The sequence below is a fragment of the Elephas maximus genome, chromosome 3, assembly GCF_024166365.1.
Source record: "Elephas maximus indicus isolate mEleMax1 chromosome 3, mEleMax1 primary haplotype, whole genome shotgun sequence".
In the NCBI taxonomy this organism is placed as follows: domain Eukaryota; kingdom Metazoa; phylum Chordata; class Mammalia; order Proboscidea; family Elephantidae; genus Elephas; species Elephas maximus.
This window is the reverse complement of record NC_064821.1, coordinates 17,780,365-17,802,289: the sequence shown is the minus strand read 5'-3', so window position 1 is coordinate 17,802,289 and position 21,925 is coordinate 17,780,365. Positions and strand designations below refer to the sequence as shown.

Below are 21,925 nucleotides of genomic sequence, written 5' to 3'. Positions count from 1 at the left end.
TGGAAGATATAAATGCCACAACAAAAAGCTTGACCTCATAGACATATACAGAATACTCCACCCAACAGCAGCCAAGTATACTTTCTTTTCTAGTGTGCACAGAACATTCTCTAGAATAGACCACGTATTAAGTCATAAAGCAAGCCTTAGCAGAATCCAAAACACTGAAATATTACAAAGTATCTTCTCTGACCATGGAGTCATAGAAGTAGAAATCAATAACAGAAAAAGCAGGGGAAAGAAATCAAATACTTGGAAACTGAATAATATCCTGCTCAAAAATGGCTGGGTCATAGAAGACATGAAGGATGGAATAAAGAAATTCATAGAATCCAATGAGAATGAAAACACTTCCTATGATATCCTTTGGGACACAGTGAAAGCAGTGCCCAGAGGTCACTTTATGTCAATAAATGCACATATACAAAAAGAAGAGAGGGTCAAAATCAAAGAATAATCCCTACAACTTGAACAAATAGAAAAAGAACAAAAAAAGAAACCCTCAGGCACTAGAAGAAAGGAAATAATAAAAATCAGAGCAGAATTAAATGAAATAGAAAACAGAAAAACAATCAAAAGAGTTAAGAAGACCAAAAGCTGTTTTTGTGAAAAAGCCAACAAAATTGATAAACCATTGGCCAAACTGACAAAAGAAAAACAGGAGAGGAAGCAAATAACACAAATAAGAAATGAGATGGCGATATTAGAACAGACGCAACTGAAATTAAAAGAATCATATCAGATTACTAGAAAAAATTGTACTCTAACAAATTTGAAAACCTAGAAGAAATGAATGAATTTCTAGAAACACACTACCTACCTAAGCTAACACAAACAGAGGTAGAACAACTAAATAAACCCATAACAAAAGAGGAGATTGAAAAGGTAATCAAAAAACTCCCAACAACAACAACAAAAAGCCCTAGGCTGGACAGCTTCTCTGCAGAGTTCTACCAAACTTTCAGAGAAGAGTTCACACCATTTCTGCTAAAGGTATTTCAGAGCATAGAAAAGGATGGAATACTCCCAAACTTATTCTATGCAGTCAGCATATCCCTGATACCAAAACCAGGTGAAGACACCACAAAAAAAGAAAATTACAGAAATATATCCCTCATGAACTTAGATGCAAAAATCCTCAAAAAACTTCTAGTCAATAGAATTCAACACATCAAAAATAATAATAATAACTCACCATGACCAAGTGGGATTCATACCAAGTATGCAGGAATGGTTCAACATTAGAAAAACAATTAATGTAATCCATCATATAAATAAAAAAAAGGCAAGGACCACATGATCTTATCAACTGATACAGAAAAGGCATTTGACAAAGTTCAACACCCATTCATGATAAGAACTCTCAGCAAAATAGGAACAGAAGGAGAATTCCTCAACATAATAGAGGGAATTTATACAAAGCCAACAGGCAACGGCCAACATCATCCTAAATGGAGAGAGTCTGAAAGTATTCCCCTTGAGATCAGGAACCAGACAAGGATGCCCTTTATTACCACTCTATTCAACATCGTGCTGGAGTTCCTAGCCCGAGCAGTTAGGCTCGATAAAGAAATAAAGTGCATCCAGATTGGTAAGGAAGAAATAAAAGTATCTCTATTTGCAGATGACATGATCTTATACACAGAAAACCCTAAAGAATCCTCAAGAAAACTACTGAAACTAATAGAAGAGTTCAGCAGAGAATAAGGATACAAGATAAACATACAAAAATCAGATGGCTTCCTCTACACTAACAAAAAGAACATTGAAGAGGAAATCACCAAATCAATACGATTTCCAGTAGCCCCCAAGAAGATAAAATACTTAGGAATAAATCCTACCAGAGATGTAAAAGACCTATACATAGAAAACTGCAAGAGTACTGCAAGAAACCAAAAGAGAACTATGTAAGTGGAGAAACAAAGCTTGCTCATGGATAGGAAGATATAACATTGTCAAAATGTCTATTCTACCAAAACCTTCCTATAGATACAATGCAATTCTGATCCAAATACCAATGACAATTTTTTGATGAGATGGAGAAATAAATCACCAACTGCATATGGAAGGGAAAGAGGCCCTGGGTAAGTAAAGCATTACTGAAAAAGGACAAGGTGGGAGGCCTCACTCTACCTGATTTTAGAACATATTATACCATCACAGTAGTAAAAACAGCCTGGTACTGGTACAACAACAGATACATAAACCAATGGAATAGAATTGAGAATCCAGACATAAATCCAACCACATATGTGCAGCTGATATTTGACAAAGGCTCAAAGTCACTTAAACGGGGAAAAGACACTGTTTTTAACAAATGCTGCTGGCATAACTGGGTATCAATCTGTAAAAAAAAAAAAAAAAGAAACAAGATCCATACCTTATACCGTTGAAAAAACTAACTCAAAATGGATCAAAGACCTAAATATAAAATCTAAAACAATAGAGATCATGGAAGAAAAAATAGTAACAATGCTAGGAGCCCTAATACATGTCATAAACTGTATACAAAACATTATTAAAAATGGAGAAGAAAAACTAGATAACAGGGAGCTCCTAAAAATCAAACATCTATGCTCATTCTTTACTCACCTCAACATAAAGAAAACAAAAATCCTCACAACTGGACCAACAAGCAACATCATGAAAAACAGAGAAAAGATTGAAGTTGTCAAGGATTTCATTTTACTTGGATCCACAATTAACAGCCATTCAAGCAGCAGTCAAGAAATCAAAAGATGCATTGCATTCGGTAAATCTGCTGCAAACGACCTCTTTAAAGTGTTGAAGAGTAAAGATGTCACCTTGAAGACCAAGGTGTGCCTGACCCAAGCCATGGTATTTTCAATCATATCATTTGCATGTGAAAGCAGGACAATGAATAAGGAGGACCGAAGAAGAATTGATGCCTTCGAATTGTGGTGTTGGTGAAGAATATTGAATATACCATGGACTGCCAAAAGAACGAACAAATCTGTCTTAGAAGTACAGCCAGAATGCTCCTTAGAAGCAAGGATGGTGAGACTGCATCTTACATACTTTGGAGGTGGAGAGACACAGTGGCTGCAACAATGAGCTTAAGCATAACGAGGATTGTAAGGATGGCTCAGGACTGGGGAGTGTTTCGTTCTGTTTTGCATAGGGCCTCTATGAGTTGGAACCAAATCGACAGCACCTAACAACAGCAACATGGTCATCCAAAGACTTCACCAAAAGAGTAAAAAGATTATCTACAGACTGGGAAAAAGTTTTTAGCTATGACATTTCTGATCAGTGTCTTATGTCTAAAATCTACAGGATACTGCAAAAAATCAACTATGAAAAAACCCGATTAAAAGATACGCAAAAGATATGAACAGACACTTCACTGAAGAAGACATTCAGGTAGCTAACAGGTACATAAGGAAATGGTCTTCATTGGCCATTACAGAAATGCGAATCAAAACTACAATGAGATTCCATCTCACTCCAACAAGGCTGGCATTAATCCAAAAAATACAAAATAATAAATGTTGGAGAGGTTGTGGAGAGATGGAAACACTTCTACACTGCTGGTGGGAATGTAAAATGGTACAACCACTTTGGAAATTGATTTGGCACTTCCTTAAAAAGCTAGAAATAGAACTACCATATGATCCAGCAATCCCACTCCTTGGAATATATCCTAGAGAAAAAAGAGCCTTTACACGGACAGATATATGCACACCCATGTTCATTGCAGTACTGTTTACAATAGCAAAAAGATGGAAGCAATCAAGGTGCCCATCAGCGGATGAATGGATAAATTATGGTATATTTGCACAGTGGAATACTATGCATCAATAAAGAAAAATGAGGAATCTGTGAAACCTTTCATAACATGGAGGAATCTGGAAGGCGTTATGCTGAGTGAAATTAGTCAGTTGCAAAAGGACAAATATTGTAAGAGACCACTATTATAAGAACTGAAAAAACAGTTTAAATAGAGAAGAAAATATTCTTTGATGGTTATGAGAAAGGGGAAGGAGGGAGGGAGAGGAGTTTTCACTAATTAGAAGATAAGAACTACTTTAGGGGAAGGGAACGATAACACATAATGCAGGTGAGGTCAACGCAACTGGACTAAACCAAAAGGAAAGAAGTTTCCTGAATGAACTGAATGCTTCAAAGTCCAGTGTGTCAAGGGCGGGGGTTTGGGGACCATGGTTTCAGGGGACATCTAAGTCCACTGGCATAATAAAATCTATTAAGAAAACATTTTGCATCCCACTTTGGAGAGTGGCATCTGGGGTCTTAAATGCTAGCAAGCAGCCATCCAATATGCATCAATTGATCATAACCCACCTGGACCAAAGGAGAATGAAGAACACCAAAGATACAAGATAATTACTAGCCCAAAAGACAGAAAGGGCCACATAAACCAGAGGCTGCATCAGCCTGAGACGAGAAGAACTAGATCTTGCCCGGCTGCTACTGATGACCGCCCTTACAGGGAACACAACAAAAAAACACTGAGGTAGCAGGAAAAGCAGTGAGATGCGACCTCAAATTCTCATAAAAAGACTGGACTTAATGGTCTGACTGAGACTAGAAGGACCATTGAGGTCATGGTCCCCAGACCATTTCTTGGCCCAAGATAGGAACCATACCCAAAGCCAACTCTTCAGACAGGGATTGTACTGGTCTATTTTTTTTTTTTTTTTTTTTTTATGGGATAGGAAATGATATTGGTGAGGAGTGAGCTTCTTGGATCAAGTAGACACATGAGACTATGTGGGCAGCTCTTGTCCGGAGGGGAGAAGAGAGGGCAGAGGGGTCATAAGGTAGCCAAGTGGACATGAAAATAGAAAGTGGAGGGAAGTAGTATGCTGTTTCATTAGGGGGAGAGCAACTAGCAGTATATAAGCGAGGTGTACATAAATTTTTATACGAGAGACTGACTTGATTTGTAAACTTTCACTTAAAGCACAAAAAAATTAAAAAGAAAATACACTGTCCATTCATGTTGATATTTTTGAGGGGCTCTCTTTTCAGATCAAATGGTCTGTTGTATCTATTCCTGCATTAGGATCACAGGTCTTTATTATTATAGCATGTCTCTCACCTAAAAATAAGTTTGCTGTCTTAAGGAACATACCCCAAACAACAGTCAGTTATAACCACCAAGGTACATTATATGAGAGGTAGACTGATTATTTGATTCTTTGTAATCTACTTCAACAATATTGGTAACAAAGAGCCATGATCTCAAACTATAGTGGAAAAGAAATGTATATTGAACCTACTAATGTGAAATTGAGAAAATTTGGTAGAAAAATTTTAAAAAGCATGTATAATGTCTGTTACATGTTCAGTCCATATTGATTACAGAAAATGTATTAGAAAGGGCTAAATATAATATGTACAAACCTGATAAACCTCTAATGAGTAATGTATAGAAATAGTCGTTAGTGTACATTTTTCAGGATACATTTGCTATATTTGTATTTGTATTGGGAATTCATACACCCATATAAACGCACTGTACTTTTGAGCCTGCATGTGGTAGCATTCTTCCTGATGTTGTTAGGACAGCAGTTCTTTTCAACATACCTAATGAAAGAAGACTAGAGTCAATTACAGAAGGTAGGTGTGTCCATGTGTGTAAGGTACTTGAAATGGATGTGAGCAGAAGGAGATAGAGAAAAGAGGAAGTGATGGGTATCAATGCGTATTCCTGGCCTCTCAGAATGAGGGAGTCAGCCAAAGTGAAGCTCTTCCTTCTCTGAGACTTACTCCATAAGGATTTGCAAAAGAATTTGACTAATGAGGAGCTTTGGATATTGAACGCTCTAAGGTTGCAGAGACTATAAATAGTCTGCCTGTGGCCATGCACTCAACAACCCTGACCAGGCCAGTAGGTAGCACATTTGAACCTTGTCCCAGGGACCATCACTTTCCACAGGAGGCTTCCTGGTCCATCCCCTCTCCTCTGTGCTCCATCAATACAGAGCTTCCATTTTTATCCTTCAACTTCCTGGGAGAACTGAATGTCATTCCTTAGTGCTGGCACCAAGGTAATTTGACACCTAGTTTATCCTTTGAAAATAGGGAGAGGTCTTTGTCTATCAGCCTATTTGGGGCAGCAGTGAGTTGTGTTCTGGTAGAAGAGGAGCAGAGTGGAATCATAGGTGAGGTCCCTGCCTAATTATTCATCACCTTATTGACATACTTCCTTGTACATTTGCAGCAATACTTGAGCAGGTCTCATTCTGCTAATCATCTACTCTGACCCTCAAGCTCCATGAATTTTTTTCCAACCTCAAAAGAAACCTGTCCTTGCTCAATTTTTATAAATGTTTTAGATTCTTTAAAATTTTCTTTTATTTCTTTGGCAGGGGGCTGGGGCATGTGGTCAGCTTCTCCTTATCTTTCAGTACTTGGGTCTTGACACCCTTTCGTCGGGGGGATCTTTGGCCTTGGCCCCAGTACTGGGCTCTGAGGACTCAGAGTGGAGTTGGAGAACCAGGTTGACTCCACAAGCTACATCTGAAGTGTACCAGTGTTCTATTAAATATTTTAAAGAAAATACAGCACAGAGTAATAGGATAAACACCTATGTACCAACGCTTCCAGAATTAATGAATGCTGACATTTTGCCATTTTTTTTTGTTAAAGTAACAAAATGGTACACATAAAGAAGACATACTCTTTATAGTCCCCTCCATTTCCCTTCTTTGCTTCCTAAGAGGCAACCACAGTCTCGAATTTGGTTGGTCTCCAGTGCAGTTTAAAGTGTGTGTGTGTGTGTGTGTATAAAAAATATATAATTTTTTATATATACCCCAGTAAAAATGCCCATCACCTGGAAAAAGCATAAATTGTGATGTGATCGAGTGGAATATCTTAAGGTAGTTAGAGTTAATGAATCAAAACAAAGAATACCAAGACTGATAAATTATTAAATGTATTTTTTTTTTTATAATAACTTTTATTAAGCTTCAAGTGAACGTTTACAAATCCAATCAGTCTGTCACATATAAGTTTACATACATCTCACTCCCTACTCCCACTTACTCTCCCCGTCTTGAGTCAGCCCTTTCATTCTCTCCTTTCTTGACAATTTTGCCGGCTTCCCTCTCTCTCTATCCTCCCATCCCCCCTCCAGACAAGAGTTGCCAACACAATCTCAAGTGTACACCTGATATAATTAGCTCACTCTTCATCAGCGTCTCTCTCCCACCCGCTGACCAGTCCCTTTCATGTCTGATGAGTTGTCTTCAGGGATGGTTCCTGTCCTGTGTCAACAGAAGGTCTGGAGAGCATGACCGCCGGGATTCCTCCAGTCTCAGTCAGACCATTAAGTTTGGTCTTCTTATGAGAATTTGGGGTCTGCATCCCACTGCTCTCCTGCTCCCTCAGGGGTCCTCTGCTGAGCTCCCTGTCAGGGCAGTCATCGATTGTGGCCGGGCACCAACTAGTTCTTCTGGTCTCAGGATGATGTAGGTCTCTGGTTCATGTGGCCCTTTCTGTCTCTTGGGCTCTTAGTTGTCATGTGGGCTTGGTGTTCTTCATTTTCCTTTGCTCCAGGTGGGTTGAGACCAATTGCTGCATCTTAGATGGCTGCTTGTTAGCATTTAAGACCCCAGACGCCACATTTCAAAGTGGGATGCAGAATGATTTCATAATAGAATTATTTTGCCAATTGACTTAGAAGTCCCCGCAAACCATGTTCCCCAGACCCCCGCACTTGCTCCGCTGAGCTTTGAAGCATTCATTTTATCCCGGAAACTTCTTTGCTTTTGGTCCAGTCCAATTGAGCTGACCTTCCATGTATTGAGTGTTGTCTTTCCCTTCACCTAAAGCAGTTCTTATCTACTGATTAATCAATAAAAAAACCCTCTCCCACCCTCCCTCCCTCCCCCCCTCGTAACCACAAAAGTATGTGTTCTTCTCAGGTTTACTATTTCTCAAGATCTTATAATAGTGGTCTTATACAGTATTTGTCCTTTTGCCTCTGACTCATTTCGCTCAGCATAATGCCTTCCAGGTTCCTCCATGTTATGAAATGTTTCAGAGATTCGTCACTGTTCTTTATCGATGCGTAGTATTCCATTGTGTGAATATACCACAATTTATTTACCCATTCATCCGTTGATGGACACCTTGGTTGCTTCCAACTTTTTGCTATTGTAAACAGAGCTGCAATAAACATGGGTGTGCATATATCTGTTTGTATGAAGGCTCTTGTATCTCTAGGGTATATTCCGAGGAGTGGGATTTCTGGGTTGTATGGTAGTTCTATTTCTAACTGTTTAAGATAACGCCAGATAGATTTCCAAAGTGGTTGTACCATTTTACATTCCCACCAGCAGTGTATGAGAGTTCCAATCTCTCCGCAGCCTCTCCAACATTTATTATTTTGTGTTTTTTGGATTAATGCCAGCCTTGCTGGTGTGAGATGGAATCTCATCGTAGTTTTAATTTGCATTTCTCTAATGGCTAATGATCGAGAGCATTTTCTCATGTATCTGTTGGCTGCCTGAATATCTTCTTTAGAGAAATGTGTGTTCATATCCTTTGCCCACTTCTTGATTGGGTTGTTTGTCTTTTTGTGGTTGAGTTTTGACAGAATCATGTAGATTTTAGAGATCAGGCGCTGGTCGGAGATGTCATAGCTGAAAATTCTTTCCCAATCTGTAGGTGGTCTTTTTACTCTTTTGGTGAAGTCTTTAGATGAGCATAGGTGTTTGATTTTTAGGAGCTCCCAATTATCGGGTTTCTCTTCATCATTTTTGGTAATGTTTTGTATTCTGTTTATACCTTGTATTAGGGCTCCTAGGGTTGTCCCAATTTTTTCTTCCATGATCTTTATCGTTTTAGTCTTTATGTTTAGGTCTTTGATCCACTTGGAGTTAGTTTTTGTGCATGGTGTGAGGTATGGGTCCTGTTTCATTTTTTTGCAAATGGATATCCAGTTATGCCAGCACCATTTGTTAAAAAGGCTGTCTTTTCCCCAGTTAATTGACACTGGTCCTTTGTCAAATATCAGCTGCTCATACGTGGATGGATCTATGTCTGGGTTCTCAGTTCTGTTCCATTGGTCTATGTGTCTGTTGTTGTACCAATACCAGGCTGTTTTGACTACTGTGGCTGTATAATAGGTTCTGAAGTCAGGTAAGGTGAGGCCTCCCACTTTCTTCTTCTTTTTCAGTAGTGCTTTGCTTATCCGGGGCTTTTTTCCCTTCCATATGAAATTGGTGATTTGTTTCTCTATCCCCTTAAAATATGACATTGGAATTTGGATCGGAAGTGCGTTAAATGTATAGATGGCTTTTGGTAGAATAGACATTTTTACTATGTTAAGTCTTCCTATCCATGAGCAAGGTATGTTTTTCCACTTAAGTATGTCCTTTTGAATTTCTTGTAGTAGAGCTTTGTAGTTTTCTTTGTATAGGTCTTTTACATCCTTGGTAAGATTTATTCCTAAGTATCTTATCTTCTTGGGGGCTACCGTGAATGGTACAGATTTGGTTATTTCCTCTTCGGTGTTCTTTTTGTTGATGTAGAGGAATCCAAGTGATTTTTGTATGTTTATTTTATAACCTGAGACTCTGCCAAACTCTTCTATTAGTTTCAGTAGTTTTCTGGAGGATTCCTTAGGGTTTTCTGTGTATATAATCATGTCATCTGCAAATAGTGATAACTTTACTTCTTCCTTGCCAATCCGGATACCTTTTATTTCTTTGTCTAGCCTGATTGCCCTGGCTAAGACTTCCAACACGATGTTGAATAAGAGCGGTGATAAAGGGCATCCTTGTCTGGTTCCCGTTCTCAAGGGAAATGCTTTCAGGTTCTCTCCATTTAGAGTGATATTGGCTGTTGGCTTTGCATAGATGCCCTTTATTATGTTGAGGAATTTTCCTTCAATTCCTATTTTGGTAAGAGTTTTTATCATAAATGGGTGTTGGACTTTGTCAAATGCCTTTTCTGCATCAATTGATAAGATCATGTGGTTTTTGTCTTTTGTTTTATTTATGTGATGGATTACATTAATGGTTTTTCTGATATTAAACCAGCCTTGCATACCTGGTATAAATCCCACTTGATCAGGGTGAATTATTTTTTTGATGTGTTGTTGGATTCTATTGGCTAGAATTTTGTTGAGGATTTTTGCATCAATGTTCATGAGGGATATAGGTCTATAATTTTCTTTTTTTGTAATGTCTTTACCTGGTTTTGGTATCAGGGAGATGGTGGCTTCATAGAATGAGTTGGGTAGTATTCCGTCATTTTCTATGCTTTGGAATACCTTTAGTAGTAGTGGTGTTAACTCTTCTCTGAAAATTTGGTAGAACTCTGCAGTGAAGCCGTCCGGGCCAGGACTTTTTTTTGTTGGGAGTTTTTTGATTACCGTTTCAATCTCTTTTTTTGTTATGGGTCTATTTAGTTGTTCTGCTTCTGAATGTGTTAGTTTAGGTAGGTAGTGTTTTTCAAGGAATTCATCCATTTCTTCTAGGTTTTCAAATTTGTTAGAGTACAATTTTTCATAATAATCTGAAATGATTCTTTTAATTTCATTTGGTTCTGTTGTGATGTGGTCCTTCTCATTTCTTATTCGGGTTATTTGTTTCCTTTCCTGTATTTCTTTAGTCAGTCTAGCCAATGGTTTATCAATTTTGTTAATTTTTTCAAAGAACCAGCTTTTGGCTTTGTTAATTCTTTCAATTGTTTTTCTGTTCTCTAATTCATTTAGTTCAGCTCTAATTTTTATTATTTGTTTTCTTCTGGTGCCTGATGGATTCTTTTGTTGCTCACTTTCTATTTGTTCAAGTTGTAGGGACAGTTCTCTGATTTTGGCTCTTTCTTCTTTTTGTATGTGTGCATTTATTGATATAAATTGACCTCTGAGCACTGCTTTTGCTGTGTCCCAGAGGTTTTGATAGGAAGTATTTTCATTCTCGTTGCTGTCTATGAATTTCCTTATTCCCTCCTTGATGTCTTCTATAACCCAGTCTTTTTTCAGGAGGGTATTGTTCATTTTCCAAGTATTTGATTTCTTTTCCCTCGTTCTTCTGTTATTGATCTCTAGTTTTATTGCCTTGTGGTCTGAGAAGATGCTTTGTAATATTTCGATGTTTTGGACTCTGCAAAGGTTTGTTTTATGACCTAATATGTGGTCTATTCTAGAGAATGTTCCATGTGCGCTAGAAAAAAAAGTATATTTTGCAGCAGTTGGGTGGAGAGTTCTGTATAAGTCAATGAGGTCAAGTTGGTTGATTGTTGTAATTAGATCTTCCGTGTCTCTGTTGAGCTTCTTACTGGATGTCCTGTCCTTCTCCGAAAGGGGTGTGTTGAAGTCTCCTACTATAATTGTGGAGGTATCTATCTCGCTTTTCAGTTCTGTTAAAATTTGATTTATATATCTTGCAGCCCTGTCATTGGGTGCGTAAATATTTAATATGGTTATGTCTTCCTGATCAATTGTCCCTTTTATCATTATATAGTGTCCTTCTTTATCCTTTGTGGTGGATTTAAGTCTAAAGTCTATTTTGTCAGAAATTAATATTGCTACTCCTCTTCTTTTTTGCTTATTGTTTGCTTGATATACTTTTTTCCATCCTTTGAGTTTTAGTTTGTTTGTGTCTCTAAGTCTAAGGTGTGTCTCTTGTAGGCAGCATATAGATGGATCGTGTTTCTTTATCCAGTCTGTGACTCTCTGTCTCTTTATTGGTGCATTTAGTCCATTTACATTCAGGGTAATTATAGATAAATAAGTTTTTAGTGCTGTCATTTTGATGCCTTTTTATGTGTGTTGTTGACAATTTCATTTTTCCACATACTTTTTTGTGCTGAGGCGTTTTTCTTAGTAAATTGTGAGATCCTCACTTTCATAGTGTTTGACTTTATGTTAGTTGAGTCGTTACGTTTTTCTTGGTTTTTGTCTTGAGTTATAGAGTTGTTATACCTTTTTGTGGTTACCTCATTATATACCCCTATTTTTCTAAGTAAAAACCTAACTTGTATTGTTCTATATCGCCTTGTATCACTCTCCATATGGCAGTTCAGTGCCTCCTGTATTTAGTCCCTCTTTTTGATTATTGTGATCTTTTACCTATTGACTTCCATGATTCCCTGTTATGTGTATTTTTTTTAATTAATCTTAATTTGTTTGTTTTTGTGATTTCCCTATTTGAGTTGATATCAGGACGTTCTGTTTTGTGACCTTGTGTTGTGCTGATATCTGATATTATTGGTTCTCTGACCAAACAATATCCTTTAGTATTTCTTGTAGCTTTGGTTTGGTTTTTGGAAATTCTCTAAACTTGTGTTTGTCTGTAAATATCTTAATTTCGCCTTCATATTTCAGAGAGAGTTTTGCTGGATATATGATCCTTGGTTGGCAGTTCTTCTCCTTCAGTGTTCTGTATATGTCGTCCCATTCCCTTCTTGCCTGCATGGTTTCTGCTGAGTAGTCAGAACATATTCTTATTGATTCTCCCTTGAAGGAAACCTTTCTTTTCTCCCTGGCTGCTTTTAAAATTTTCTGTTTATCTTTGGTTTTGGTGAGTTTGATGATAATATGTCTTGGTGTTTTTCTTTTTGGATCAATCTTAAATGGGGTTCGATGAGCATCTTGGATAGATATCCTTTCGTTTTTCATGATGTCAGGGAAGTTTTCTGTCAGAAGTTCTTCAACTATTTTCTCTGTGTTTTCTGTCCCCCCTCCCTGTTCTGGGACTCCAATCACCCGCAGGTTATCCTTCTTGATAGAGTCCCACATAATTCTTAGGGTTTCTTCATTTTTTTTAATTCTTTTATTTGATTTTTTTTCAGCTATGTTGGTGTTGATTCCCTGGTCCTCCAGATGTCCCAGTCTGCATTCTAACTGCTCGAGTCTGCTCTTCTGACTTCCTAGTGTGTTGTCTAATTCTGTTATTTTATTGTTAATCTTTTGGATTTCTACATGTTGTCTCTCTATGGATTCTTGCAACTTATTAATTTTTCCAGTATGTTCTTGAATAATCTTTTTGAGTTCTTCAACAGTTTTATCAGTGTGTTCCTTGGCTTTTTCTGCAGATATCCTAATTTCATTTGTGATATCATTAAGCATTCTGTAAATTAGTTTTTTATATTCTGTATCTGATAATTCCAAAATTGTATCTTCATTTGGGAAAGATTTTGATTCTTTTGTTTGGGGAGTTGGAGAAGCTGTCACGGTCTCCTTCTTTAAGTGGTTTGATATGGATTGTTGTCTCCGAGCCATCACTGGGAAACTAGTTTTTCCAGAAAATCCGCTGCGTGCAGTCCAAATCCCTGTGGGACGGTTCCCCGGCTCGGGTGCTGCTCTTTCTGCTCCAAGATCAGTCACTGCCTCCCGGGGACTTCTCCTAACGGCTGCGTCCCACGCCGCCCGTGGAACCGGCTAGTCCCCCTCCCGGGGTTAGTTCAGGGGGGTGGAGCAGGTCTCTGTGCTTGTGCCGTACCTGACTGGTATGCTGGCTCCAGGCTCTGGAAACAATCTCTGCTTCCCCGTATTAGTTCGTTCTCCGTCTCTAAATCTGTGTTTGTTGTTCAGGGTTCGTAGATTGTTATGTATGTGATCGATTCACTTGTTTTTCCGTGTCTTTGTTGTAAGAGGGATCCGAGGTAGCGTCTGCCTAGTCCGCCATCTTGGCTCCGCCTCCCCTAAATGTATTATTTTTAAGGAGTAATTAGAGTATATTAATGTATTAAAGCAAAACAAAAACATTGCTTATGGATAGCATCATAATAAATATATTGAATACACAGGGGACTAATGTATAGAAGTTCTGTGTTGTTCACCTGGAGGAGGGAAAAATACTGAGATGTGAAAAATAAACGAGGATTTCAAATAAACATGCATTATTTCATTAAAAAAAATAATGGAAACATGGCAACATATTTTTTAGATAATATTGTGTTTTTGATGAAGATTTACATAGCAGGTTAGGTTTCCATTCAATAATTTCTACACAAATTGTTCAGTGACATTGATTTTAATTTGATGGTGCAGAGTGGTGAAAAACCAGGATTTTATTATTTTTCTCTGTACTTCTCAGCATGCTTGAAATGTTTTGTGATAAAAAAAATGTAAATTTATATCTATGTTATTTTAAAACTTATTTAAATTTTCCCTTCCTATTTTTTATACCTGTCATTTTAGACAAGGTACTTTTTTCTTCTGAGTTTTCATTATTTGTGTTGATACATCTAGATCTAATTTATTCAATTTAATTGCTACATATTTTATAATATATCATTAGAGATGAACATTGATATCATTCATATTCATTGGGGTTCTTTCTTCCCTTTGCTTTTTTACATGAGGAAGAGTCCCAGTGGACTTTTACCATATCTATTCCTCCGTAAAATTTGTAATTATCTTGCTAGGTATGTCCTTTCTCTCTCTACTCTTCCCTGATTCTTGTGCAACAATTACTCAGTTCTATAATAAGCCATCAGGTTATGCCCATGCAGAACAAATCAGAACAGGAAATATTGAGACGATGTCATTTGTTGAACACCATACTTGATGGTTTTGTCTATTCATTTTCATCCTTACAAAATTGCAATAAGGTTTTATGATGGTTCCTATCATACAATGAGGTGATGGAAGATTCTCAAGGAGTTCTAAAAATATCTTTGTTGATAAAGCAAGTGCTACAGGCTGGATTAAAGTCAGGAGTGTCTGTGACCAAATGTTAAACCAATTGATTGATGCTATTAAGGTTGCTGGAAACCCTGGTGGCATAGTGGTTAAGTGCTATGGCTGCTAACCAAAGGGTCGACAGTTCAAATCCACCAGGCGCTCCTTGGAAACTCTATGGGGCAGTTCCACTCTGTCCCATAGGGTCACTATGAGCCAGAATTGACTTGACAGCTCTGGGTTTCATGGTTTCTGGTTATTAAGGTTGCTTGTTGTCAGAACTTCATGCTTATGGCCAGAGCCTCTTTTCAAGCAGCCTGGATGTTTGTGTTGGGAGAGCAGAGTTTGTTTGCCTTGTGCCATTAAGCTAAAAAAACAAGGATCCTAATGAGTTGTTCATCTTTGAGATAGACACTTTCACAGACTTTTTCTACAGCATTGGTTTATAAGAATAAAGGGGAAATGTATCGAAGATGTAGTCGATCAACTGTTACCTGTTTTAGAGATCGAGATATCTTCAGGGGTCTCATCTTAATATCGGAAAAATGGGAGTGTCCTGGAGTTGATCTCAGTACACAGCCTCAGGATTCCCAAAAGAGCCAGTGCCCATGCTTCCTGACCCAGGTTTGATGGGGCCAAGCCAGGAACAGAAGGAAAGAAGATTCAAAGTATCACAATTGATTTTCACATTACCTTTTCTAACATATGCTAATTATACAGTGTAGACTATGAGTCAAAACATAAAAAGGAGAGGGAATGGATGAAGCTATTGAGCAGGGAGGGGTTATTCGAATACTCTGTCATAAAAAGGGAAAGAGGAAGGGAGGAACAGATCCAACGTGCTATCTGGAAAGAGAGGAAAGGAATGAAAAAATTAATCTGAAAGTAATAATCTATTAATAGAGATTAATTATGAGTTCTATTCCATTTGAAATTTGAAATTCTATGGTTTCTTTTTCCATTGATTTACATGTAAAAATGTGAGTGGCAGTCAAACAGAAAAGAGTTTATATGTGTTTATTTCATACATTGTTGCATTTGGGAAGGTCAGGAATTTCTAAAAATAAGTTCCATTATCTTATTCAGTCATCACTATAGCCTTAAATAGTACTTCACAACGACCAGATGTCAGGCTCCTTGCTGAGCAACTTGTATTGATTGAATTTTTTAAGTCCCACAACTACATAAATATTTGAGGTGTCCAGTTGTACTTTGCTCAGTGTCTTTTTTCTCCTTTAAGGCTGACTTGACAATCTTTCTTCTTTTTCTACTACCATTGAGATCCTCCGGTAAGCAGCCTAGATATTTGTGTTGGTAGAGTGTGTCTTTCTTATTCTTGGCTCTGCTCGTTGTTGTTGTTTGGTGCTAACAAGTCAGTTCTGACTCCTAGTGACCCTATGTACAATAGAACAAGTCACTGTGCCGTCCTCATGATTCTTGTTATGCTTGAGCCCATTGTTTCAGCTGCTGTGTCAATCCATCTGGTTGAGGTTCTTCCTTGTTTTTACTGACGCTCTACATTACCAAGCATCATGTTCTTCTCCAGGGATTGGAGATAACATGTTCAATGTAAGTGAGACAAATTTTCACCTACCTCACTTCTAAGGACAATTCTGGCTGTATTCCCTCCAAGACATATTTGTTCATTCTTCTGGAAGTCCATGGTATTATAAATATTCTTTGCCAACACTATAATTCAAATGCATCGATTCTTCTTCAATCTTCCTTATTCACTGTCCATCTTTCCCATGCATATAAGATGATAGAAAATACCATGCTTTGAACCAGGTGAATCTTTGTCCTCAAAGTGACACTTTTCATTTTTAAGGCTTTAAACACCAGTGACTGAAGACCAGATGAGTTGTGGATGACATCAAGGACATCATGCATTAAGAAAGAAAAAGGTCATTAAAAAGACAGGAAATGAAGTAAAGACCAAAATGGATGAAGAAAAGACTCTGAATCTTGCTCTTGAACTTCAGTAGCTAAAGCAAATGGAAGAAATGTTGAAGTAAAAGAGCTGAACAGAAGATTTCAAAGGTCAGCTAAAGAAGAAATATTAAAGTATTATAATGAAATGTGCAAAGACCAGGAAATATAAAACCAAAATGGAAGAACATGCTTGGCATTTTTCAGGCTGAAAGAACTAGGAAAGAATTCAGACATAAAGTTGCAATTCTGAAGAATTCTATGGGCAAAATATTGAACAACACAGGAAGTCTCAAAAGAAGATGGAAGGAATACAGAGTCACAACACCAAAAAACATTGATCAATGTTCAACCATCTCAGGAGGTAGCAGATGATGCAGAACCAGTTGTATTGAAGGAAGAAGTCCAGGCTGCACTGAAGTCATAGGTTAAAAACAAGTCTCTGGAAATTGATAGAATACCAATTGAGATGTTTCAAATAACAGATTTAATGCTGAAAGCAGTTGCTTGTCTATGCCAAGAAATTTGGAAGACAAATTTCTGGACAACTGACTGGAAGAGATCCATATTTGTGCCCTTTGCAAAGAGAGGTCATTCAATGGAATACAGAAATTATTGAAAAATTTCATCAATATCACAAGTAAAATTTTGCTGAAGGTAATTAAAAAATGGTTGTAACATGTTCATCAATAGGGAACTGTCAGAAATTCAAACAGGATTCAGAAGAGGATGTGAAACGAAGAAGAGAATTTGAAATGAGGTACATCATTGCAGATGTCAGGCTGATATTGGCTAAAAGCAGAAAATACCAGAAAGATGTTTACCTGTGTCTTATTTACTATGCAAAGACATTCAGTTGTGTGGATCGTAACAAATTACGGATAACATTGTGCAAAATGGGAATTCCAGCACACTTGAGTGTGCTCTTGCAGAACTTGTACATAGACTGAGAGGTAGTTGTACAAACAGAACAAGGACATACAGCATGGTTTAAAATCAAGAAAGGTGTGCATCAGGGTTTTATCTTTTCACCATGTTAATTCAATCTGTATTCTGAGGAAATAATCTTGGAAGCAGAACTTTATGAAGAAGAATGGGGCATCAGGATTGGAGGAAGACTCATCAGCAAACTGCAATATGCAGATGATACACCCTTGCTTGCTGGAAGTGAAGAGGACTTGAAGCACTTACAGATGGAGATCAAAGACTACAGCCTTCAGTATGCATTAGACCTCAACAAAGAGAAGGCAAAAATCCTCACAACTGGACCAATAAGCATCATGATGAATAGAGAAACTGTTGAAGTTATCAGGGATTTCATTTTACTTGTATCCACAATCAGTGCCCATGGAAGCAGCAGTCAGGAAATCAGATGACATTGCATTGGGCAAATCTGCTGCCAAAAACCTCTTTAAAGTGTTAAAAAGCAAAGATGTCAGGATTTTGCTTCGGACACACTAACAAATTGTTGCTTTTTTTATTTTCCAGTTTTTGAAGACTCATGCATTCCTCTTTCCTCCCATTCTTCTGTTTTGGGAAAAAAGGATGTGCTACGTATCACCTTGTTGCCCTGGTGGTGCAGTGATTAAGAGCTCTGTTGCTAACTGAAAGGTTCGCTGTCCAACCCACCAGCTTCTCCATGGGGGAATGATGTGGCAGTCTATTTTCCCAAAGATTTCAGCCTTGGAAACTATATAGCAGTGTCACTCTGTTCTATAGGGATGCTGTAATTTGGAATCAACTCTGTAACAATGGGTATATACCATTTATGAAGATAATGTTTCCATCTTGAAATAAATGGAAGAAAAGAGTCCCATTGACATAATAGGATAACAGCTTGAGATTTCAGGTAGCACATTCTGTCTTGACTTCAGTTCCTGAGTGTGGGTCCTGTCTTGATGCTGTCACTACCTATGTGGTCAGAGTTTAGATAACCCTGAATACCGGGGAAAGCACTTGGGTTTTAATTCAGCTGGAACTTTTCAAAAGGCAAGTGATGGAATCTGTTGACCCTTCAGGATGCCTGGTCATCCCCTACACAGAGGTTGTATCATGTGGTGGTATGATGTATGCTCTAAGGTCTCACAGCCTGAGTTCAAATCCTGTTAGTGCTGTTTTCCAGAGTACCATGTACTTTGTATCTGTAAATTCACCACACTTCTCCTTTACCTTCACTTGAGGTCGTGGATATAATGTAGGAAAATAGAAGTTCCTAATTCACATCTCTGTTGTGAGAATAACTACAGCAAATCCTGAAAACTTCCTGAAATAGTCGGGACTCAGTAAGTGTTAGTAGTAGTAATGGCAGCAGTTTTTGACAATTATGATATTTATTATTATACATTCTAATAATACTGCTATTAATTAGAACAATAATAACAAGGAATAAGAACTTAAATGATGGGACTTTAAATGGAAACAAAAAATTGAAAGGTATGATTTTGAGGAAGAACTGAAAATGATTGAGTCAAGGGCTTGAACTCCTCCCCAAGTCCCTCTGCAGAGCCTGGTGAGCCAGGTCCCCATCTCCTCATGAAGTGCACCACATCTGTTCCTCCCTGCAGATGAGCTGATTGTACATGGGCCATAATGGTTGATGTTCTAGAAGAGTGGCCCTCAAAGTGTGGCCCCAGGCCATTAGCAATAGCATTTGAGAATTTGTTAGAAAGAACAAATTTAGAGCCTTAGATTCCAAATTCAGAAGCCAATACTCTGTGGGGGCTCAAAAAGCCCTTCAGCTAATTCTGATGAAAAGCAGTTTGAGAACCATTGCTCTAAAACACAGATGTAGAATTTGTTTTTCTGCTAGTTTGAAGGCTTTGGAAAATTCCAAAGGTAAAAACCATGTACTTTTTTCTATTTCATTCCTATTACTGGGCACAATGTTGATAAACAGTATTCAATAAACACATAGATATTACCTACGTGGTCAGAGACTTCAAGACTTTTAAAGCAAAGAGCCCTGGTAGCATAGCGTTTAAGAGCTTGGCTGCTAACTAAAAGGTCAGCAGTTGAAATCCACCAGCTCCTTCTTGAAAAACCCTAGGGGCCAGTTCTACTCTGTCCTATAGGGCTGTTATTAGACTGATATCACTCAAGGCACACAACAAGAACAAAATCAAGGAGACCACTTGGGTATTTATTCAGATGGAAATTTTTTTGTTGATATGATAACAGAAGTGATAGAAAACAGAAGAAGGGAGGAAGGTAGAGAGGATGGGACAGAGGCAGATGAAAGGAAAGAGTGGGAGAGGGAAGGAGACAGAGAAAATATTTGTAGTGTTCACTTCATTTCACAATACAAATGTGAGGATTTCTCTAAAATAAGCAATCTTTGTAGATCTCTTTCCTATCACTTCCATCATCAGACTAATCAACAACATGACATCAGAAAACCAAACTGGTGTAGCAGCATTCTTCCTCCTGGGGCTCTCAGAGGATTCAGAACTGCAGCCCTTCCTCTTCGGACTATTCCTGACCATGTACCTCGTCACAGTGTTGGGGAACCTACTCATCATCCTGGCCATCAGCTCAGACTCCCACCTCCACACCCCCATGTACTTTTTCCTCTCCAACCTGTCCTTCACTGACATGTGTTTCAGCACCACCACGGTCCCCAAGATGCTGATGAACATCCAGACACAGAGCAAATCCATCAGTTACACAGGCTGCCTCACCCAGGTTTGCTTCCTCATGATATTCGCAGGCATGGAAAATTTTCTCCTTGCAGCAATGACCTATGACCGCTATGTGGCCATCTGCCAACCGCTGAGGTACACAGTCATCATGAACTCTCACCTCTGTGGCCTGCTGATTCTGCTCTCCTTGCTTATTAGTTTGATGGATGCTCTGCTCCACAGTCTGATGATACTAAGGCTGTCCTTCTGCACAGACAGGGAAATCCCTCACTTCTTCTGTGAACTTGCTCTGGTCATCAAACTTGCCTGCTCCAATACTCTTGTCAATAACATCCTGACATATTTACTAAGTATACTGGGTGGTGTTACTTTCCTTGGGATTATTTTCTCTTACATTGAAATTGTTTCTTCCATTCTGAGAATACCATCAGCTGGTGGAATGTATAAAGCTTTCTCCACCTGTGGGTCTCACCTGTCAATGGTTCTCTTATTCTATGGGACAGCCTTTGGGGTGTACATTAGTTCTGCAGTTACTCATTTTTCCAAGAAGACAGCAGTAGCCTCAGTGATGTACACTGTGGTCCCTCCAATGATAAACCCATTTATCTACAGCCTGAGGAACAGGGACATGAAGGGAGCCTTGAAGAAACTCCTGTGGAGAACATCTTTTTCATGATTGTATTATCTGCCTTAGCCTTGGGCTTCTAGATGAGTCATAGTGAAATTGTACTGGGGGAATCAGAATGTTACATTTTTGTGGTAACGAGAGTCTTTTTTTTTTTTTTCATTTTGATGATAAAAAGCTTTATATGTTTATCAATTCAAATGCATTTTTACTTATGAGTATATTTATTTATTTATACATGCTTCTGTCTTGTGACAATTTTTACCTTATTAGCAAGGAGTGTTAAAGCATTTATTTATTTATGTTTATTTTGGTAACTATATACGTAATGAAACATTTGTCATTTCAACATTTTTTACATGTGCCATTTAGTGACATTAATTACCTTCTTCATGTTGTGCAATCATCACCACTATTCATGTTTAAATTTTTCCATCACTCTTAGCCAATGTCCCTAAGCAATGAGTCTCCCTTTCTTTTTTCTTACTCACTGACCCTGATAAGCAGTAATAAACTTTGGTCTCTATACACTCGTTTATTCTAGGTATTTCATTTATGTGGGATCATATAGTATTTGTCCTTTTGTAACTGACATTTCATTCAGCATAATGTTTTCAAGGTTCATCTATGTTGTAGGATGTATCAGGACTATTTCTGTTTATGGCAAGTAGTACTCCATTGCATTATGACATTTTGCTTATCCATTCATCTGTTGACGGGCATTTAGCCTGTTTCTGCCTTATGGCTATTGTGAATATGCTGCAATGAACATTGGTGTACGAGTATCTGTGTTCTTGCCTTCAATTCTTTTGCTACAATGGCTATATACCATAGTGACTAACAGTAGTGCAAAATAGGTATGGAAGCTGACTTTGCTCCTCTCTAGCTTTGTGATATTTGATTGACTGTGTGCTAGGACAGGTTTCCCTCCAGGTTACCAGATGGCTGCATCACTTACAGGCATCGTATACCGGAAAGCTGACCATGCCTTTTTTTCTTTTCTTTTTCTTTAATAAAGAGGTTACTTTTCCAATGACTCTTTTAGAAGACATCCTTTCACAGCTGATGTGCCTGAATTGGGACATACAAAACCCTTCATAAACC

At 38.1% G+C, this 21,925-nt stretch overlaps 2 protein-coding genes across 2 annotated transcripts in view; both read left to right on the top strand.

The window, feature by feature from the left end:
- LOC126070942 (olfactory receptor 7G2-like) overlaps positions 1–21,925 on the top strand; it is a 457,831-nt gene that overhangs the window by 12,751 nt on the left and 423,155 nt on the right. The gene's annotated exons all lie outside the window — the stretch shown is intronic.
- On the top strand, positions 19,850–20,872 carry LOC126070953 (olfactory receptor 7G2-like). Its single transcript, XM_049875277.1, has one exon. It carries the CDS (start codon positions 19,940–19,942, stop codon positions 20,870–20,872), a length of 933 nt encoding a protein of 310 aa, XP_049731234.1. The 5' UTR covers positions 19,850–19,939.